At 40.0% G+C, this 19,067-nt stretch overlaps 2 protein-coding genes across 7 annotated transcripts in view; both read left to right on the plus strand.

Annotated features, from left to right (window-relative positions):
• PPFIBP1 (PTPRF interacting protein, binding protein 1 (liprin beta 1)) overlaps positions 1 to 16,082 on the plus strand; it is a 205,954-nt gene extending 189,872 nt beyond the window's left edge. For 4 of the 6 annotated variants that reach the window (XM_010856018.1, XM_010856019.1, XM_010856017.1 and 1 more), the window contains 12 exons: positions 126 to 158; positions 2,279 to 2,429; positions 2,682 to 2,810; positions 4,725 to 4,875; positions 5,800 to 5,911; positions 6,056 to 6,144; positions 9,709 to 9,831; positions 10,904 to 11,029; positions 11,758 to 11,946; positions 13,150 to 13,329; positions 14,035 to 14,100; positions 14,227 to 16,082. In XM_010856018.1, coding sequence (XP_010854320.1) covers positions 126 to 158; positions 2,279 to 2,429; positions 2,682 to 2,810; positions 4,725 to 4,875; positions 5,800 to 5,911; positions 6,056 to 6,144; positions 9,709 to 9,831; positions 10,904 to 11,029; positions 11,758 to 11,946; positions 13,150 to 13,329; positions 14,035 to 14,100; positions 14,227 to 14,313 — 1,436 coding nt within the window. In that variant the 3' untranslated portion in view covers positions 14,314 to 16,082. The remainder of the gene's footprint in view (positions 1 to 125; positions 159 to 2,278; positions 2,430 to 2,681; positions 2,811 to 4,724; positions 4,876 to 5,799; positions 5,912 to 6,055; positions 6,145 to 9,708; positions 9,832 to 10,903; positions 11,030 to 11,757; positions 11,947 to 13,149; positions 13,330 to 14,034; positions 14,101 to 14,226) is intronic. The other 2 variants (XM_010856021.1, XM_010856022.1) reach the window with 1 other exon arrangement.
• A 580-nt stretch (positions 16,083 to 16,662) lies between these two features.
• REP15 (RAB15 effector protein) lies at positions 16,663 to 18,313 on the plus strand. Its single transcript, XM_010856023.1, has one exon. It carries the CDS (start codon positions 16,992 to 16,994, stop codon positions 17,688 to 17,690), a length of 699 nt encoding a protein of 232 aa, XP_010854325.1. The 5' UTR covers positions 16,663 to 16,991; the 3' UTR covers positions 17,691 to 18,313.
• Positions 18,314 to 19,067: the final 754 nt, after the last annotated feature.

A 19,067-nucleotide genomic window follows, 5' to 3' on the forward strand; every position in this document is an offset into this window, starting at 1 on the left:
GTGTGGCGCCCCCTCTCCCTGTGCATTTTGTGAGTAGGAGTTTGATCTGTGTTTCATTTTGTCATTCCCCTGTGTTTTCTCCATTGGGCTGCGTGTGATTGTGTGCGTTGTTGGGATTTCTGAAGATCGTAAACGAAGTGCCAGTGCACCCACCTTAGGTACCGTACCCCTGCATGCCTGCCTTTGCCAGCGCTGTGCTCCCAACCCAGCTAATCCCTGCTCTTGGCATCTTGATCTCTAGACAGCGAGCTGGCAGCATCAGAAAATGGAGTCCTCTACTCCAGAGGATTCCTTCCACCTTCTGCTCACCAGGACTGTCTGTAGAGCCTCCTCTTCTAAGCCTAAATGCTGCTGTAACCCATGCTAATGGCACCTTGCAAGCAGCTCTGTGAGGACCTAGATGTGCCCAGCGGCCGGCAAAGTGCAGGGCAGGAGTTTCCTGGCGTCATAAATCCAGCTCCTTCACCCCAAAGTACATCACATCACACTAACTCCCAGGGCCTTGCAGCTCCTCCTCGATGGTAACATTTCCCCAGACTCCAGAAAGAAATGTTTTTAGCTGAACAGGTCTGTGGAAGACACCAAAAATGATCATTTTAGACTTACTTCTCTTAGAGGAACATCCTTCTGACATACTACTTTGAAGATGGAGGTGACATTTAGTTACAACAATATCTGAGGAATCACCCCCAAAGTGATTTTAGGAGAGGGAAAGCTCAGTTTTCCTTTTTAAAGAATACAGTAGTAGGGAGGTTATCCTCAAAATAAATAAAAACAGGATGCTTTTAAAATGAGGAAGAGCTGGGCAGCATTTTCAGAGACCCCAGTACCTCTATCATGGCTGTAGGGTTTGAATGGATAGATTCCTTTGGATTTTCCCAATAGGTCCTATTGTCTTGTATAGGTATCCACATATTAATATGGGTCAACAAAAGTGACTTCTCTTTCTTCATAGCCTTAAATGTCCAGCATATACACAGGATGAATGAAAATGATCTATCCAGACAACTGGTCTCAAATGTGTTTGCATCTTTCTTAGGAGAAATGTATTGTTGATATTGAGAGGCCAATCAATGCTGCTTACCATAACCTGTAATCACAGCTCTGCTTCATAGACAAGTCAGCCTCTGCAACTGTTAGATCTTGCTGAAACACTGTCCCTGTGATTTTTGTACAATTTTTACTTTGCTCTGTAAAAGTGCATATTCTCACATCGAGGAATCAGCATCCTTGTGTTTGCTAGTGTGAGATCGACAGCTAAACAAATGAGGAGAGTTGATGCTGGGAAGTCTGAGGATAGCAGATTTGGGTGTTATTCTATTAAAGCAAAATCAACAGGCACTAGTTTCATATCAAAAGAAAAGTTTTAATAAGAAAAATTTATGACTATCCAGTTCATTCTTTTCTTAGTTCTTGGAACATAACAGGTTATAATTAAGAATAAATTTCTTAAGAATTCCCAGAACTTGGTAACCAATTTGATTTAAATGCCAAAGGGGAGAAGGGAATGAAAAGAAAATGACAGAGAGGTTAGACTGGAGTAACAGGGAGAAAGTTACCTGGTATTAATGAAATATGAAATAAGACAATGTAAAAGAAGACTCTCAGGAAAATTGGGTGGATTTGTTAAGTCCCAGGTACTCTTGGCACATCAAATTGGGAATATCCACTGACATTCAGATACTGAAGCTGGGGAGAGAGATTATTAGGCTCAGAGATTCTGATACCAGTTGCTTTGTTCATGAAATGAGCAAAGTCATCATTTCATGCTGAGCATAGAGTGAGTGAATCTGTCAAAAGATCCTGCAGAAGGAACCCAGGAGAGAATCTTGGAGTGAAAGAGGAAGAGAAAACAGCGCTACAGCAAGGAAACTTTCAGATGACACATCTAGGAGCGTGTCATGTCAGGAAGCTAAAGAGATGATGGCTTTGTAGGAAGTAGTCAACAGTACCAAGTGCTGCAGTAATTTCGAGAATGATTTCATTATGCATTCAAATCAGTTAAGGAAAGAGTATGGTAATGTTATTTTACCTTTGATCTCAAAGAGTATGTAATTCCCATGTTAATAAACTTGATACACAACAAAGTAGATGGTAGAGTAGGATGTAGATTTGTGTTCCATTTTTAATATTTGCAGGGTGCTCTTTCTAAGTCACTGGTTTATAGATCAACAGAAGAAGAATTCTTAACAGTTGCTTAAACCGAGGAGGTTAACATCTAGGCATGTTCATCCCATATTTTAAAATTCATCAAGTGTGTATTCTGTTCTTGGAATAGCTGAAACGGAGAAGGAGACACCGGAGCACCTAGATCTGGCTGGTGTATCTTCTCGGCCGAAAAATTCACAGGGAAGTAGTCCCTTCCAGATGTCTCCACCATCTCCAGATTCCAAAAAGAAATCCCGGGGTATTATGAGACTCTTTGGAAAGTAAGTAACAGAGCTTTGTCCTATATGTGGCTCAAATGTAGGGATGATTGGGAAACTGGCTAAAAATGGTTATAGGGCTTTTGTGATCCTTTTACAGAGGGAAGGTTGTGACTTGGGATTCATTAACTCATTGAGTCTCAATGTTTAAATCCAAATGTCTTTTCTAACCATACATACATAAGCATCAGTTTAAAATGTTCAAATTAAAGTCAAAGGTGTCTTCAGGTCTAATGTGCTATGTCTTCTTTACAGACTTAGGAGAAGTCAGTCCACTACATTCAACCCAGATGACATGTCTGAGTCTGAATTCAAAAGAGGAGGGACAAGGGCAACTGCGGGGCCCCGATTGGGTTGGTCTCGTGATTTGGGACAGTCTAACAGGTAGGAGCAGCCACATGAATGGACATTTGCATCACCTCCCAAGCCTCAAGGTCTTGTGAGCATCTGCAGTGTTGTTATTGACCCTGGGTTAGACAGCTGAATCCATTGCTTACTGCTGCACCTTTGGAAGCCTCTGTCATCTTTAGAGCAGTGCCATTTGGCTGTGGTTAATGAGGAACTATACAGAAGGTGAGGGCTCTGTGAGCTAGGCGAGTAACCTGAGCTGAAATGTCAGCAACATCTGTACTAGAATGGCTCTTGGATTTAAATTTTACATAAAAAATAATTATAGGAACTCTAAATCGTAGCTCTGGAAAGATGGGAAAGTGTAGTGGTTAAGAATAGCATCTACAGACTTGTGGTTGCCAAGGGGAAGAGGCGATGGGGGAGGGACGGAGTGGAAGTTTAGGATTACCGGATGCAAACTATTATATATATGATAAACAACAAGGTCCTACAGTATAGCACAGGGAACCATATTCGAAAGCCTATAATAAACTGTAATGGAAATTAATATGAAAAAGAATATATATATATATTTATGTATCTGAAATACTTCACACCAGAAACTAACACAGCATTGTAACTCAACTATAATTAAGGGGGGAGGGGGAGAGAATAGGTTCTAGAGATAGAGTGCTTGGACCTGATTTCTGACTTCACCACTTCTTGTAAGCTGAGTGACCTTAACCAATTACTTTCATGCTCTCTGCCCCTGTTTCCCATAGTATGAATTAGTACTTACCCCAAAAAGATGATTGTGATGATTGAATGAGTTAATATGCTTTAAGTATCTGGCAAAAAAATAACTGTTCAGTATACATTAACAGGGCTTCCCTGGTAGCTTAGTCAGTAAAGAATCTGCCTGCAGCACAGGAGACATGGGTTTGATCCCTGGGTCAGGAAGATCCCGTGGAGAAGGAAATGACAACCCACTCCAATATTCTTACCTGGGGAATTCCATGGATAGAGGAGCCTGGCGGGCTACGGTCCGTGGGGTTGCAAGAGTCGGGAACGACTTAGCAACTAAACCACCAAACATTAACAGTTAATAGATTCTGTGAAAGCACTTAAAAGACATACATTCTATCAGAATTCAGTTTATCAGGACTGTGTAATGTTTTATCTGTTAAGACTCTAAGAACTTTTCCTACACCTTTATCCCAGTTTAGGGCTGGTTTGGAACTGCTCCACATTCTTGCTAAACATCAAAGGGTGTGGTTGGCAAACATATAGCACAAGTCATGATACTAAATCTTTAAAAAGAGAATAGGCTTAAAACCTTTTACACATGGTCCCTCCCACCCAGGCAGAACAGTGGGCACCGGTTTCATCAAGGAGGAGAGTCTTTGGCCTTCTTCAAACACGGAGCAGTCTCGTTTGCCATATGTTCTCTTGTACACAGTAGAGGAGCTCTTTGTGCTGTTCTAAAAAGAAATTTTCTTGTTCATTGCCCCACTGTTTTTTTCCAAACAAGAATGCTATTTGTAAAAATTGCATAAGAAGCTAATACAATATTGTAAATCAACTAGATTCCAGATTAAAAATTAACTTAAAAATAACGAAAGCAAACATTTACTTTGATTGCACTATCTCATACTCAGGAATGGCATATTGCCCTCTTCTCATTGAATACCACGTGGAGAGAAATTGTAGTTCTAAAGTTAATTCAAGTTAGAACATGGTCTTGTTAAATCATGTTGATTCTTTTGTGGCTTTGTTTGACACAAGGGAGCATGCATCTCCCTTATGAGGAAGTATCATTTCCTTCACCAAATACATCCTAAAAATTAGACTTTTCATAATCAGATGGGAATCTCTGTATCTATTAAACATGCAGTTATTCTGCCCTCATGATAAGTTACAGGATTGACTTTGAACTGTTTTTTCATATAATCGTTCATTTTCCCATAGTGACTTGGATATGCCATTTGCCAAGTGGACCAAGGATCAGGTTTGCAGTTGGCTGGTGGAACAGGGTTTGGGGTCCTACCTGAATTCTGGCAAGCACTGGATTGCATCTGGCCAGACACTTTTGCAGGCTTCTCAACAAGACCTAGAGAAGGTGAATGCCTCTATTTTGTTTATACAGTGGAGACAGAAAATGTGAACATAGGCTTGTTTTATTTTCCAGAAAGGGAAGTGAGTAGGGCTAGTAAGTACTCTGCAAAAAGCTTGAGTTCCTGCTTTGTGCTTATTTTATCTCATGGACTTAAAAAGGGAGGACCTGGTCTTAATGATTCCTTTGAGACACTTAAGCCACTGGGCATTTTAATGAAAGAATAATTATAGAGCCATAATCATAAAGTTTCAGTTAATATTCTCAAAACCATTCTGTGGCTTTATCATTGGTCCGTCTTCTCAATGTAATATGTGCAATTCAATTGTACTTTGCACAAGGGAGAAAAGCCCTACATTTTATGCCTAGTTATTTAACATTTCTTCCCAATTATTTAACATCTGGTGCAAAATAAGAGTGGGCTTCCCAGGTGGCATTAGTGGTAAAGAACCCGTCTGCTAATGCATGTTAGATATAAGAGATGTGGGTTTGATCCCTGGATTGGGAAGATGCCCTGGAGGAGGGCATGGTAACCCACTCCAGCGTTCTTGCCTGGAGTATCCCCTGGACAGAGGACCCTGGTGGGCAGTAGTCCATAGGATCGCAAAGAGTTGGACACAACCGAAGCGGCTTAGCACACATGCACGAAATGAGAGTAGAATTGGTGTTATGCATCCTACAGTTCCAATCTTGCAAAGGAAGGAGCCTAGTGGGAATATCTAGAATACTGCTAAATCAACTGCAGTGGTCTTGGCTTTCCGGGAGCCTTTTGTTCAGCAACATTTTATAGCCGGGGTTAGTATTCTGATTTAATGTAATTACTGAGTCTTCAATACTAGCTTGATTTTGGAGGTATTGGCATCCTTTGCCAATGGCTGCCATCCTATGTTGACAGAGCTGTAATGCCAGTGTTTCTGTTTACTATTTCAGGAGCTTGGAATCAAGCATTCCCTTCATCGAAAGAAACTCCAACTGGCACTGCAAGCCCTGGGATCTGAAGAAGAAACCAATCATGGAAAGCTGGATTTCAACTGGGTCACTAGTAAGAGGTTTTCAATTCATGAATGAGTGTGTATAAAATTATACACACACCCACACATACACACACATATATAGCTGCTCTTTCTTTTTCATCACAAGAACCGATGTTCTGTGGCTCCTTAACGGAACTCATTTCTATCCATAGGATGGTTGGATGATATTGGCCTCCCCCAGTACAAGACCCAGTTTGATGAAGGACGGGTAGATGGTCGAATGCTTCATTACATGACTGTTGTAAGTGACTCACTCCTAGGGTTTGGGGAGGCTAAAGTTACCTTTCTCTGAAAAACACAGAAATCAAGTAAGCAAAATACAGTGTTTTCACAATGGTTCCACCAGATTTTGAAGGTATTGCTTTAACTTGAGGAGAGGGGCAGGCAGAGTTTTCTAAGTTGATGTTATGGGATTTGGTGATTGTAATAGGCTTGGGAAATTCTGAAACCCTGACTTAAGCTACATAAAACTTTATATATATTCAACAATGTAGACATTGATGTGTACACTTCTGAATGGGTGCATTTTATGATATAGAATAACATCTCATAAAAAGATTTAAAACTGAAAGTAGAGTTTTGCAACCCTGGCAGTTTCTAAGTGGTACACTTCTATTAGTAGTGACCACTAGAAAGGCTGCCCTTCTGACAGTACCGTTGGAACTGTCTTTTCCCTTCCTTCCCCTTTTGAGAACTATTTCCTGAAACCCCCTAGCCCTTCTCACTTCAGCCCAGTTCTGCTGGAGTGAAGAGGAGACAGGTAAAGGTAGGGCTTCACTCGGATTCCTTCCTTACTGTTGTAAGGCTATTTCTAGCCTTCTGTCCAATGCATAGAAAAACTTTTCCCCACTTTACAACAGCAGGGAGAGATGGGTTGCAGGAGAACTTGTTCTAGACTTCATGGTACTAAGAGTGTCCTGCCTAAGATACTTTTTTTTAAATGGCTTTTTTGTGGTCTAGGATACGGATCCAACTACCACAAGTATCTTTTTTTTTTAAGACAGTGGAAACTGTTAAATTAATTTTATTGACTTGGACCTTGCTGTGAAAGCTGTTAAAAATTGCTCTAATTACTTTTGAACAAAATTTTTAAATTAAATATGAAAGTCTTGTAGTATATTTTTCTCTTAATTTGTATAAGAATCATATACCCATATTAACTTTCCTTTGTTTTTATATAATAGCTTTATTTTTTAATTGGAATATAATTGCTTTACACTGTTGTACAGTTTCTACTGTATAACACTGTGAATCAGCTGTAAGTATACAGGTATCCCCTCTGTCTTGAACCTCCCTGTCCCACCCGCATCCTACCCCTCTAGGTCATCACAGAGCATTGAGCTGAGCTCCCTGTATTATATAGCAGCTTCCTGCTAGCTTTCTATTTTACACATTGCAGTGTATATATATCAATGATATTCTCTCGATTCAGACAAGTACCTTTTTAAAATAAGTGGAAAGTTTCAAAGAACTGATTTATTTAGGAATTTTTCAATATCAAAGAAAGTTGGGGTCCAGCTCATTTTCTTCTCCATCACTGAAACAGAAGTTTGAACCACGGTGGGTACATCATGTAAGGTACAGGTAAAATAACACCAGCGTGTGGCTTGTTGCACACTTACTTTGTGCCAGGCACTCTGTTAAACTCTTTACTCATAATTAATGCTCAGGTCTCAGCAGTACTCGAGGTAGCACTCTGTTATCCAAGCTTTTAGATGAGGAAACAAAAGAACTGAGAAATCGAGTAACTTAACCATGTTGCCACTGTTAGAAGGTAGTAGAAAGTCAGAGTGCATTTGTGGCTGTTGGCCTGCCTATTTAGGTATGAGGATGTTCATACTGAGAACAGTGTGAATGTGAGCTGTGAGAATTTGCTCACCTGAGAATGTGAGCAAATTCAGACTGAAAATCACAAAAGGAAAACATAATTTTCATGTCTATGAAAGAATAAATTACCTTAGAAGATTTGACCGCAGAAATCCTAAGTCATAAAAAAATCTGTTTGTCTGTAGTGTCCTGTATTGAATCCTGGATCAGAAAAAGGGACTAGTAGAAAAACCGGAGAAGTCTGAGTAAAGCCTGGGTTTAATTGAATTTCATTATTGTCTGTGTTAATTTCTTATTTTTGCTGACTATCATGGTTATATAGAGAATGACATATAGAGTTAACATTAGAGCAAGCTGAGCAAAGGGTGTGTGGGACTCTGTACTATCTTTGGCAACTTTTCTGGAAATCTAAAATCACTTAAAAATAAAGGATTTTTAAAAAATCCTCTCCTCAAAAAAGTGTGTTTTGATTTAAAAGAAAGTGGTCCCTACTTTTAAAATCCCTTAAACTAAAATAATGTTTTATTTACATTGTAAACACTATGCATTTTGATTTTTCTCTTCAATCTGACAGACTTCAGTTGGTTGAGAATAGCCCATGTGGAAATGTTTTGAATAGGTGTCTCAATCTTAGATTAAAATATGGTAAATGCCCTTTCTAACTTACCATCAAGCACTGCTTTTAAGAAGTCAGTCTAATAACACTAAGATATAAATCAACTATACTCCAATATAAAATAAAAGTTACATTTGAAAAAAAAGAACTTAATCTAGAAAAAAGCTCAGGAAATTATTTTTGCTTGGATCTAAGCTGTCTTATCATTTTATTTTAAAAATATCTCTGTAATAGGTTATTTTTCCCATATAGGAAATGTGTTCTTGAAGTTATGGTTACTGGGAGGAAGGATGAGGGGAAGGGACAGTTAGGGAGTTTGGGATGGACATGTACACACTGCTATACTTAAAATGGATAACCAACAAAGACCTACTATAAAGCACATGGAATTCTGCTCAATGTTATGGTGGCTGGGGTAGGAGAGGAGTTCGGGGGAGAATGGATACATGCATATGTATGGCTGAGTCCCTTTGCTGTCCAGCTGAAATTATCACAACATTTTAATTGGCTATACCCCAATACAAAATAAAAGGTTTTCTTAAAAAAAGAAAAGAAATGTTTTCTGTAAGGTATGCTAAAGTGGATATTTTCCTTATTTATTTTCTGGGTGTGTTTGGAAGTAGACTGGTACTTACCTTGACACTGCCTCCCCGTATCACCTTCTTGTAAAATACTTTGTTTTGGTGTGTTTGAGAAGTTCCCTATAGCCACAGACTGGTGAAAATTATTCTTAAAGGAATTGCTTGGTGATATATGTTGGTACTTACAATGTCTTCATTTCTCTTCTCTCTCTACCTCTCACCAAAAGCTTTGCATTGATTAAGATAGCTTTTCCCAAACTGTTCACATTTTCTGCTGGATAAGGCACAGTAATCTAGAACCAGAGATTTCTTGATGCTGGGGGATGGTATAACTGGAACAGTCTTCTAGTTTCCCTCCAAACTGCGATATGCCTCAGCTCAGAGAACCAGCCCTCAGTCATCAGTGAAGATCACTTGCACTCAGTTATTTGCTTTATCAAATCACGTCAAAGTGGGTCACTTTTCATAGTGGCTTAGCTACTGCTTTTCACACTGTGTGTTTCAGAGCTGTTTGGGCCTCTCAGTAGAAGAGAGATAAACAGGTAGAAATCAGCTTCAGTTGGAACAATGTGAATTTTGGTTCTCTTCTATTAATATATTGGGGTCCTGGAGAAAATTTTGTTCAGAACAGGAAAAAGGGTTCTGTTACCAAATAAAAACTTTGAAAAACCTGACAGGCCTTTGAGGCCTATTGGAGGGGCCCTTCTCCTTTTACTTGAGTTTTCTGAGATCCTCCTGAGAAGGTGCTCCTGCCATCTCAGTTTTTTGTTTTGTTTTGCAGGATGACTTACTGTCTTTGAAGGTCGTGAGTGTGCTCCACCATCTCAGTATCAAAAGGGCCATCCAGGTCCTAAGGATCAATAACTTTGAGCCAAACTGTCTACGGAGGCGACCCTCTGACGAGGTAGCACCTGAGGCTGAGATTTCCGCAGCCCGTCCTTTCCATGTTTGTGACAGTCTGGGTGGAGAAACCAAGACCTATTTTTTTCTTCTCGGCACCTACATAGAAGGGAAACTGGCTCCCTCAGAGTCTCAAATCCAGCTTCATTTACTTCTTAGGCTTTGTGTTTCTGTATTCCTTCCTTTGGCCTTCTCTGGTGGCTCAGTCAGTAAAGAATCTTCCTGCAGTGCAGGAGACCCAGGTTCAATCCCTGGGTTGGGAAGATCCCCTAGAGGAGGAAATGGCAACCCACTCCAGTATTCTTGCCTGGAGAATTCCATGGACAGAGGGGCCTGGTGGGCTACAGTTCATGGGGTCGCAAAGAGTTGGACACAACTGAGTACATGCTCATTCCTTCCTTTCCCCCACGATGGGTCTATCTGTGTAACTGAGCTGTGTTTTAGTTGTACTTCCTCCTTTCTTGGGTACATTTTATATTTCTGCCTCCTTAAGCCACAGAGTTAAGTCTCACTATAAAGACTTCCTTTCCTGGAACACTGCTTTAGTAGTATGTAAAAAACTTAAAACTCTGGGACATACATTCATTAAAAGAGAGTTCAAGTTAGCAAACAACCTTTTCACCTTTACGCTAAACTCCTCTCCATGAGGCACATTCTTTACTTTTTACTTTATTAAAATACTGAGTTTATTTCACATTATATTATCTCCCCACCGTTTCCATTTGTCTGACCATCAGTACTACCATATCCTATCATAACATGGCATACATACTTAAAACCTGGAGTTGCATCTTTACAAACTAAATTGGCATTATAGATGACACATTGTTGGCAATGGAACCTAGACAACATTTATCAGATACGACAGAGAAAGTTCTCACCCTTATAAAAAGGACAGCTAGATACCAGCTGTTGCAGACATGAAATAAGATGGAAAATTTTAACAAAATGTTTAAACTATGTTCTTAAAGAGACTTCCTCCCCTGAGGCAGGCTCTTTAGAATTGGCAGGTAGGTCTAATATTTGGAACCCCGTAGTCAGTGACTAAAGCTCTGGGTGGTGGTTTGTCCCCATAGAACAGCATCACCCCATCAGAAGTTCAGCAGTGGACCAATCACCGAGTGATGGAGTGGCTGCGCTCCGTGGACCTGGCGGAATATGCCCCCAACCTCAGAGGCAGTGGTGTCCATGGTGGGCTCATGGTAAAACTCTGCTTTCATTTAAAATTGACTCCTTATCATTTTGTTTCCATTAGTCTAATGAGTGGGAGATTATCAGTTGCTTGTCATAATCCTGAAGTCATCTAACTGAACCTTTCTGTGCCATTTCTAGTGAATCTTTACTTTCAGAGTATTCTTCCCCATATTTTAAAATTAATGTCACCATATAATCTAGATTGAATTTAAACTGATTTCTCTTTTACTGTCTTCACTAATGTTGGATAACATCTGGCCATCGGCTTGCATACAATCATATTTTAAAACCTTGGGAGGGGTTTTAAATACTGCATTGCTGCACCTTAATGTTACCCATTCCGGTGTTCTTGCCTGGAGAATCCCAGGGACGGGGGAGCCTGGTGGGCTGCCGTCTTATGGGGTCGCACAGAGTTGGACACGACTGAAGCGACTTAGCAGCAGCAGCAGCACCTTGATATTGCATAAGGAGTCGATTCCCAAAGGTGCCACTTCAGAGGTAGAAGCCCCAACTTTGTAATGCTTGGGTGTCAGGACCAGCCCTGCTTCTCACTAGCTTAGGCAAAACAAAGAAAAGATACTTAAATTGAAGATCAAAGTCCACAGTTTGTCTGTCCTCACCAGGCTGTCAAGAGAGTCATTGGAGATAAGTAAATGAAAGAGCTTTACCGACTATAAAGCGCGATCCAGGCATGTGTGATCCATGGTGCCTTCAACAGTCTTATTTTTTCCTGTAGGTTCTAGAACCTCGTTTTAACGTAGAAACAATGGCTCAGTTACTGAACATCCCACCAAGTAAGACCCTGTTGCGAAGACATCTGGCCACTCACTTCAACCTTCTGATCGGTGCAGAAGCCCAGCACCAGAAGCGGGATGCCATGGAGTTACCAGATTATGTACTTCTAACCGCAACCGCCAAAGTGAAGGTTGGTTCAAGCTCCTACCATTTTATAATTGCCTATAGCAAAGACTCAGTCTTGGCTGTTACCTGGCTATCCCATTTTCTTAGGTTTTCTAAGTTTTGTGAATGGGTTGAAGGTAAATGATTCTTTAAGAGTAGTTAGGAAAATGCATTTTTGAAGGCTTCCTTCTGGAGGGATCTTTGCTCAAATCATTTATTAGAGTTAATAGGAGTGAAGAACATGATGTTGGCATCTACCATTGATTTTTTTGCCAATGCGGAAAGTCCATGTCTTGGGCCCAATATTGATTGCCGTTATCCTATGGATAAATCAAGCATAAGAGGAGGATATTTTTTTTTTCTCATAAATAACCAGACTTGCAAGTTAGGAAAGGATACTCAAGCAATGATTCAAGGTAGACCAGCACAGAGTAGATATCTTCAGATTTACCTGGATTCATGGATCATACCAAGTTTAGATCACTTTTTATTTTTTAAATCACTCTTCGGTGAACTCTTCTAAGTCTGTTATATCAATTAAATTAATGTGAAGATAGGGTTTATCAGTTCCTCCACAAACGTGGCACCTCCACTAACCCCTTTTAAAAGAAAAGAAAAAAGAAAAAAACACTCCCCCTACCCACTCAATACTTTCTCTTTAGCTCCCTTTCTCCCTTAAAAAAATGTGTCAGATTTGAAACCTCTGAAAGAGTCTGTTGTATATAAATTCTCAACATCAGCATCTCCTTTAAATACAGTCTCAGGTACTATCCAGTGAAAAGATGGATTTTTTCCTTCTCTCAAAGTTTTCTCCCTGAAAATGAGGGCTTCTTTTAGCAGTTACTGATATGGATAATCATAGCCTCGCTCAAAAAGAATATACAATAATGGCTCTTTCCTCTTTTTGACCTTGCAAAATTGGATTCAGCCCTGAGAAATCTCATTGCATTAAGGTCAGTCACAATTAAGGCTCTTGGCTTTTCACAGTGACTACCCAGCTAGTGATGTGAATAAGGAGAACGAGCTTAATTTTCTGAGATTCATAATGAGGATCATTTATCATATTTGGGTGTTAACCATATGCCTGAGATGTCTTTGTTTTTCTTATACCCAGTCATCGAATTGCTTTTCTTGGTAGTGTGACTACTTAAATTATATGTGTTTCTGGTCCTTTGTCATGTGAGTTTTATCAAGTCCCTGGTTGTTTTTGTTTGTTTTTCTTTTAAAGCCAAAGAAGCTTACCTTCAGCAATTTTGGGAACCTGAGAAAGAAGAAACAGGAAGATGGGGAGGAATATGTTTGTCCGATGGAGTTGGGACAGGCATCAGGAGGGACATCTAAGAAAGGATTTAAGCCTGGTTTGGATGTACGCCTGTATGATGAGGATGACCTGGACCGATTAGAGCAGGTAAACGTGACACCATAGGCCTGTTTCAAAGTTCTTTCACTGTTTGAAAACTTTGTGTGCTCTCTACTAACTAAAGATGTTTACTTCAAATACCTAATAATAAAGATAATAGTAAGATAATAACAAGCACTTACAGATTGTTTGCTACATCCCAGGTACTAGCCTAAGCACATTACATGTATTAATATTCAGGGTATCCTAAAACATAGGGAGCATTGTTATTCCCATTTTAGAGATAAGGAAACTGAAGCACAGAATGCTTAAGTAACTTAAGACAGAAGAGCTGGTAGAATTGCTGGGATTCCAGCCTGCCAGGCTGGCTTCAAAGTTTGTACTATTTACCTATGTTATGCCTATCTCAGTATTAAGGAAATCTACGTACCAAAACAAGTCAGGAATGGACACCTCTTACTCCTTAGCCTTTTCAGTATCAGGTCATGGAACTGAGTATTGCTTTCAAATGAATATTCTTTGGTGCCATTGTCAACATCAGAGCTTTGGGCTCAACGTGCCAGCAAAGTGTTTTTCTTCTCATTTTTAATGTCCAGTTGCAGTCGTAGGAGGAGATGGCTTCGGAAGTATTCTGTTGCTCCCACCCCATTCCGTGCCACTTGCACTGTTTCTTCTTAGACTTGTGTTCATTTTGCTGCATTTTTCTTGAAATTGTGCAAATGAGTCTGTCATGTCGTGGTGTGTTCATTGCAGATGGAAGACTCAGAAGGGACAGTGAGACAGATAGGTGCATTCTCTGAGGGCATCAACAACCTAACTGTAAGTTGTAAAACGAATTTCAAATATTCTAAAAATTAGCTTGACAGTCACCCCAAAGGGGACTGCCTGTGTAGTGGAGAGCTCAAGGTGCCTGGTGTGTGTGACTCCCACCTCCTTGTCTTCCAGCACATGTTAAAGGAAGATGACATGTTTAAAGATTTTGCTGCCCGTTCCCCCAGTGCCAGCATCACCGATGAAGACTCGAACGTCTGACCATAGCACCTGGATGAGAGCAGGGAGCCCTTCGTCTTTGTTCCACTCTATTCCTCGGACACTCACAGTATCTACAGCAAGCCACAGGCTGTGTGTTGTTTATCGTTCCCACTTCTCATGTGGAAGTGGAGATGGAAAGCAGGGATTAGGTGCTAATTCTAAAGTTGCCATGACAATTGAGACACTGGTGAATGAGAGTATAATTGTTTCTCCTCTATTTAATGTAAAAAAAAATCTGTGATATATTATATTTAAAGTGTTGCATTTAATATGAGTATTTTACCATAGTCTTTCCATCCACATTCACAGCATGGAGGATTTGGGAAGCAGTGACCAGTATGTGAATGATTTTTTGTCACGTTGATGTGATAGCACTGCGGCCCTCGAAGCAGGATGTTACATGCTTTCGAAATCAAATTGTGGAATTTCTTAGGCGTTCAGTGTGTCCACTATATGCCAGCCACACCTCCACTTGCCTCTTTTTGTCCTATTTTTATATATTTTTCTAAATATATGTATATACTTAGTACATAGAAAATAGAACTTTTATTTTGTAACATAAGGAAGATGGTAAAAAGATCACGTTAAAAAAACACAGTGAGCAAAATTTTTGTATACCAGCTGTTTCTTGAAGAGGTCCAAATGATATTTCTGTCCCCCAAACTGAACTCTAATGATGTTGATCATTCAGACTAAATTAACATATGTGAAATACCCCTTCTTTGATGACACTTCACAAAATTATTGAATAGCTTTTTAAAAATTTCAGCCTTAGTCTTGGATCCTCTTAACTCATAAGGAAGAATCTGAGGGACATTTTAAGTGCTATTAACCTGAGTGTATTCAAGAAACTCCCCCCAAATTTGTAGAAATAATTCCTGAAGAAACCAAAACAAAACCCTTTACAGTATTAAGCTTCTTATCTTCCTCTTTGCTAAACATATCATTGCATCAAAATACTAACAGTCTGCCTAATGTTATTAATTGCACATTTCTCAGACTATTAGCAAATGGATTTTTTTTAAAGCTGATTACTTGTCTGAACATTTTGTCTCAGACTTCAGTAACTCAAAGACTGCAAAATTAGTTTCATAATGGCTATAGTGTGATGATAAAATGCAGTTCATGTTTTTCTGTAGCACAGGGCCCAAATATTCTTTATCAAGAAAATTGAAAGCTGCAATAAAAACTGTTATTGTGTTTATTATTTTCTAGAGGTATCAGAAAAATATCCAATTTTTTGTTCACTACTATCTCATTACTTATGATAGTCAGTGGTGGTAAAGACAGGTTTTCAAAAATTAGCGTAGGGTGGGCAGTTCAATATATGTCTGAAGACTTGCCTAATAAACTATATTTGAATGTCAGTGGCATGACCTTTCAAGTTAGCAAGTTTCCAAGTTTCTTATCAAGGAACCCTGTGATACTAAATTACTATTTATTCATAATTAAAATGACTCAATGCTAATAATATTTTTGGTCCCTATCATGTACTATTTGGTAACTGTATTGGACTCTTGGTGTATTTGTGTTTTATTTTAATGTGAACATATGTCACCATTTGAAAAACCATTTGTTATTCAATCCTGGTTAAAAATACTAGGAGACTGTTACAGATGCCAAATATTCCTTATTCAGGACAGTGTAACATCACTGATGATATGTGATAGGTTAAATTTTTTTGATGATATATATCCTTTTTACAAGATATTTACACTGCTGGTATTACCATATGAAAAGAAATAAAGTCAATTGATAACTGCCTCATATTTTTATTGTGGGTTATTTGTTTTCCTTTACTGGGAATAACCAAGTCGCCTTTATTTTGGATCTAAAGAGTAGTAACACCAACTCTTTACAGCTCACAAACTCTCAGAAATTTGTTTGAGGGGGGTCTGTAACCTGTATCAGGGTTTCCCCAGTGGCTCAGCAGTAAAGAACTACTTGCAAAGCAGGAGAGGTAAGAGACATGGGTTCAATCCCTGAGTCAGGAAGATCCCCTGGAGGAGGGCACAGCAACTCACTCCAGTACTGTTGCCTGGAGAATCCTATGGACAGAGGAGCCTGGAAGGCTACAGTCCATAGGGTTGAAAAGAGTCAGACACTACTGAAGCCACTGAGCATGCATAGCCTGTATCAACAGATGAAAATTTAAGGCCTTTACTTCAGAAACTTTCTCATGAAAGGAAACACAGGCAGCTGAGCTTGGGGGATGAGGAATCATGGCAAAGGGGTATCGGAAAAGCAAACCAAAATGACTTGCCTACAAGTTTGAAGAAGTTAGTTGTAGAAAGAAGTTAGTTTTATACATATGTTTCTTTCTTTAAAGAATTAAATAGTATTTTTTAATAAAAACTAAAACTTGAAAAAAGGAAACTTGTCTCAGAAGAGGTTACCAAAAATTTGAAGTTAGGTGAATATAACTAGAAGACAGATGATTTTTTGTGAAAGTATCTCTGACTTAATAAACCAGCAGGACTCCATATGAGTACAACACACCCAGTTGGCAAACAGGAAGACCTAACATGTTTGTTTAGCTGTGTGTATATATGCTTAATTGTAGAGTTCGAAAACTGGGACCACATTCACAGATGTGACTTCACTGCAGAATTTTTACTCTGAAAAAAAACAGTTCACGTGCTCAATATCTAGAAGTAGTGTTCAGCGTGTGCAGGGAAATGGGGCAGAAACCATCACAACAGCTGGCTCCAAAGGACAAAGAGGTTCTGAGCGTCTGTGAGGTGGTCAGTGGAGCTATCATCCACGCAGCTCAGAAACTGAAGGCCTATCTTGGATTTGAAGACACACTGAGCAATCTGTGCCCAGATTCAAACACTCTCAATGAGATCTTCTTAATCCACTTTGTCACTTTCTGCCAAGAGAAAGGAGCTGACAAGTGGCTCACCACCACCAAGATGACCAAGCACCAAGCCTTCCTGTTTGGGGCAGATTGGGTTTGGACCTTCTGGGGATCTGATAAGCAAATACAGCTTCAGCTGGCCGTGCAGACACTGCAGATGGCTTCTCTTCCTCCTGTGGAATCTGACCCCTCCAACCCAGATTCCAAGGCAGAGAAGTCTTTCAGCAAGAAAAGTAGGTTTGACAAGCTGGAAGAATTCTGTAACCTGATAGGAGAGGACTGTCTTGGCCTGTGTATCATCTTTGGTGTGCCAGGAAACCCTAAAGACATCCGAGGAGTCGTCCTGGACAGTGTCAAGAGAGAGACGACGAAGGGTCATCTGCCAGGAGGGACAGCTGTGGCACGATTCATCCTGGAAACGGAAGATTGTATCTCCATCAGGGAGCTGCTTGGAAACTGTCTGAGTAAGAAAGATGGGCTGAGAGAGGTGGGCAAGGTTTATATTAGCATCCTCTGAACTGGCCGTGTGGGATGAGACTGACCTGTAAGATAAAACAAAAATATGTTCTTCTAATAAGTTTATCCTCTCATGGGATTTTTTTCTCCCCTCGCTCCACCCCACAATGAATGAAAACCATCTCCTGGGTCAAAACCTCCTAGCGTGATTATGGACAGAAAAAAAGCCTACCTGTATTTCAGGGAAAATGGAAAATTTTAGCGTAATCTTTTATTATTCAACAATAAAAGTGGGAGGAAAGGATAATAGAGTCACCCTTAAAGTTCAACTTGAAAACAAATTGTGTTTGATAAGAGTAAGTCTAGCATTTAAAAGTGTAAAATGGGTTTTGACTGCTATGGGTGGGAGGTGGGGAGGGCAAGGGGTTGCATAAGACTACAGAACAGTTTCAGTTGTATTTATTAATACAAAACCAGTTTCAATTCAGGACACACAAAAAACTGAGCCTGGTTCTCTTCCTCTCTACCCAGGCTCTCACCTCATCCCAAGCTGCCTGCTCTCTGCAGAGAGGACCTTGGTGGGATCCCTTGGGGACTGTTTGAGTGTTAGCTTTACCTATGATTTTAACCCATATCACAATCCCTTATGATAATGATTAACATCTATTTAGCATTTGCAGTGGAAAATCCCATGGACGGAGGAGCCTGGAAGGCCGTAGTCCATGGGGTCACTGAGGGTCGGACACGACTGAGTGACTTCACTTTCACTTTTCACTTTCATGCATTGGAGAAGGAAATGGCAACCTACTCCAGTGTTCTTGCCTGGAGAATCCCAGGGACGGGGGAGCCTGGTGGGCTGCCATCTATAGGGTCGCACAGAGTGGGACACAACTGAAGTGACTTAGCAGCAGCAGCATTTGCAGTAAGAAAAGTATATTCATATATAAAAACTATCTTAAAAGCTGGGGTGAATTAAAACAGCACTCTAGGGAAGGAAAAATAATTTTTCCTGTATGCTTCTAGAGGACAGAAGCAAAAAGAATGCTTTAAAGTGTAAAGGGAAGCTTGATTCATTCACACAGGATTGTTAAATGCCTGTTACTTGAAAGGCGCTGTTCTATGCCTTGCCAGTCCAGCAGTAAAAAGAACAAAGTCCCTACTATCAGGGAGTTTCCCTCTTAATGGTGGAAAACGGACAATAAATAAATACCTGCATACATTTTAAATGCATATTTAAATAAATGTCAGGGGTGGTGTAAAGGAAAAGGAGATACTATTTTATATGAGGTGATTAAGGAAGGCCTCAGAGAGAAGGGGCAATTTGCCAGAAATGTGAATAGAGAGAGATCATCAATGCAGGTATCTGGGAAAGTGTTCTAGACCTAGGAATCTGCAGATGCCTAGGGCCTGACTTGGGAATGGAGTTGGTGTGTTCAAG

The sequence above is a fragment of the Bison bison genome, unplaced genomic scaffold (assembly GCF_000754665.1).
Source record: "Bison bison bison isolate TAMUID 2011002044 unplaced genomic scaffold, Bison_UMD1.0 scf7180017864370, whole genome shotgun sequence".
Taxonomy (NCBI): domain Eukaryota; kingdom Metazoa; phylum Chordata; class Mammalia; order Artiodactyla; family Bovidae; genus Bison; species Bison bison.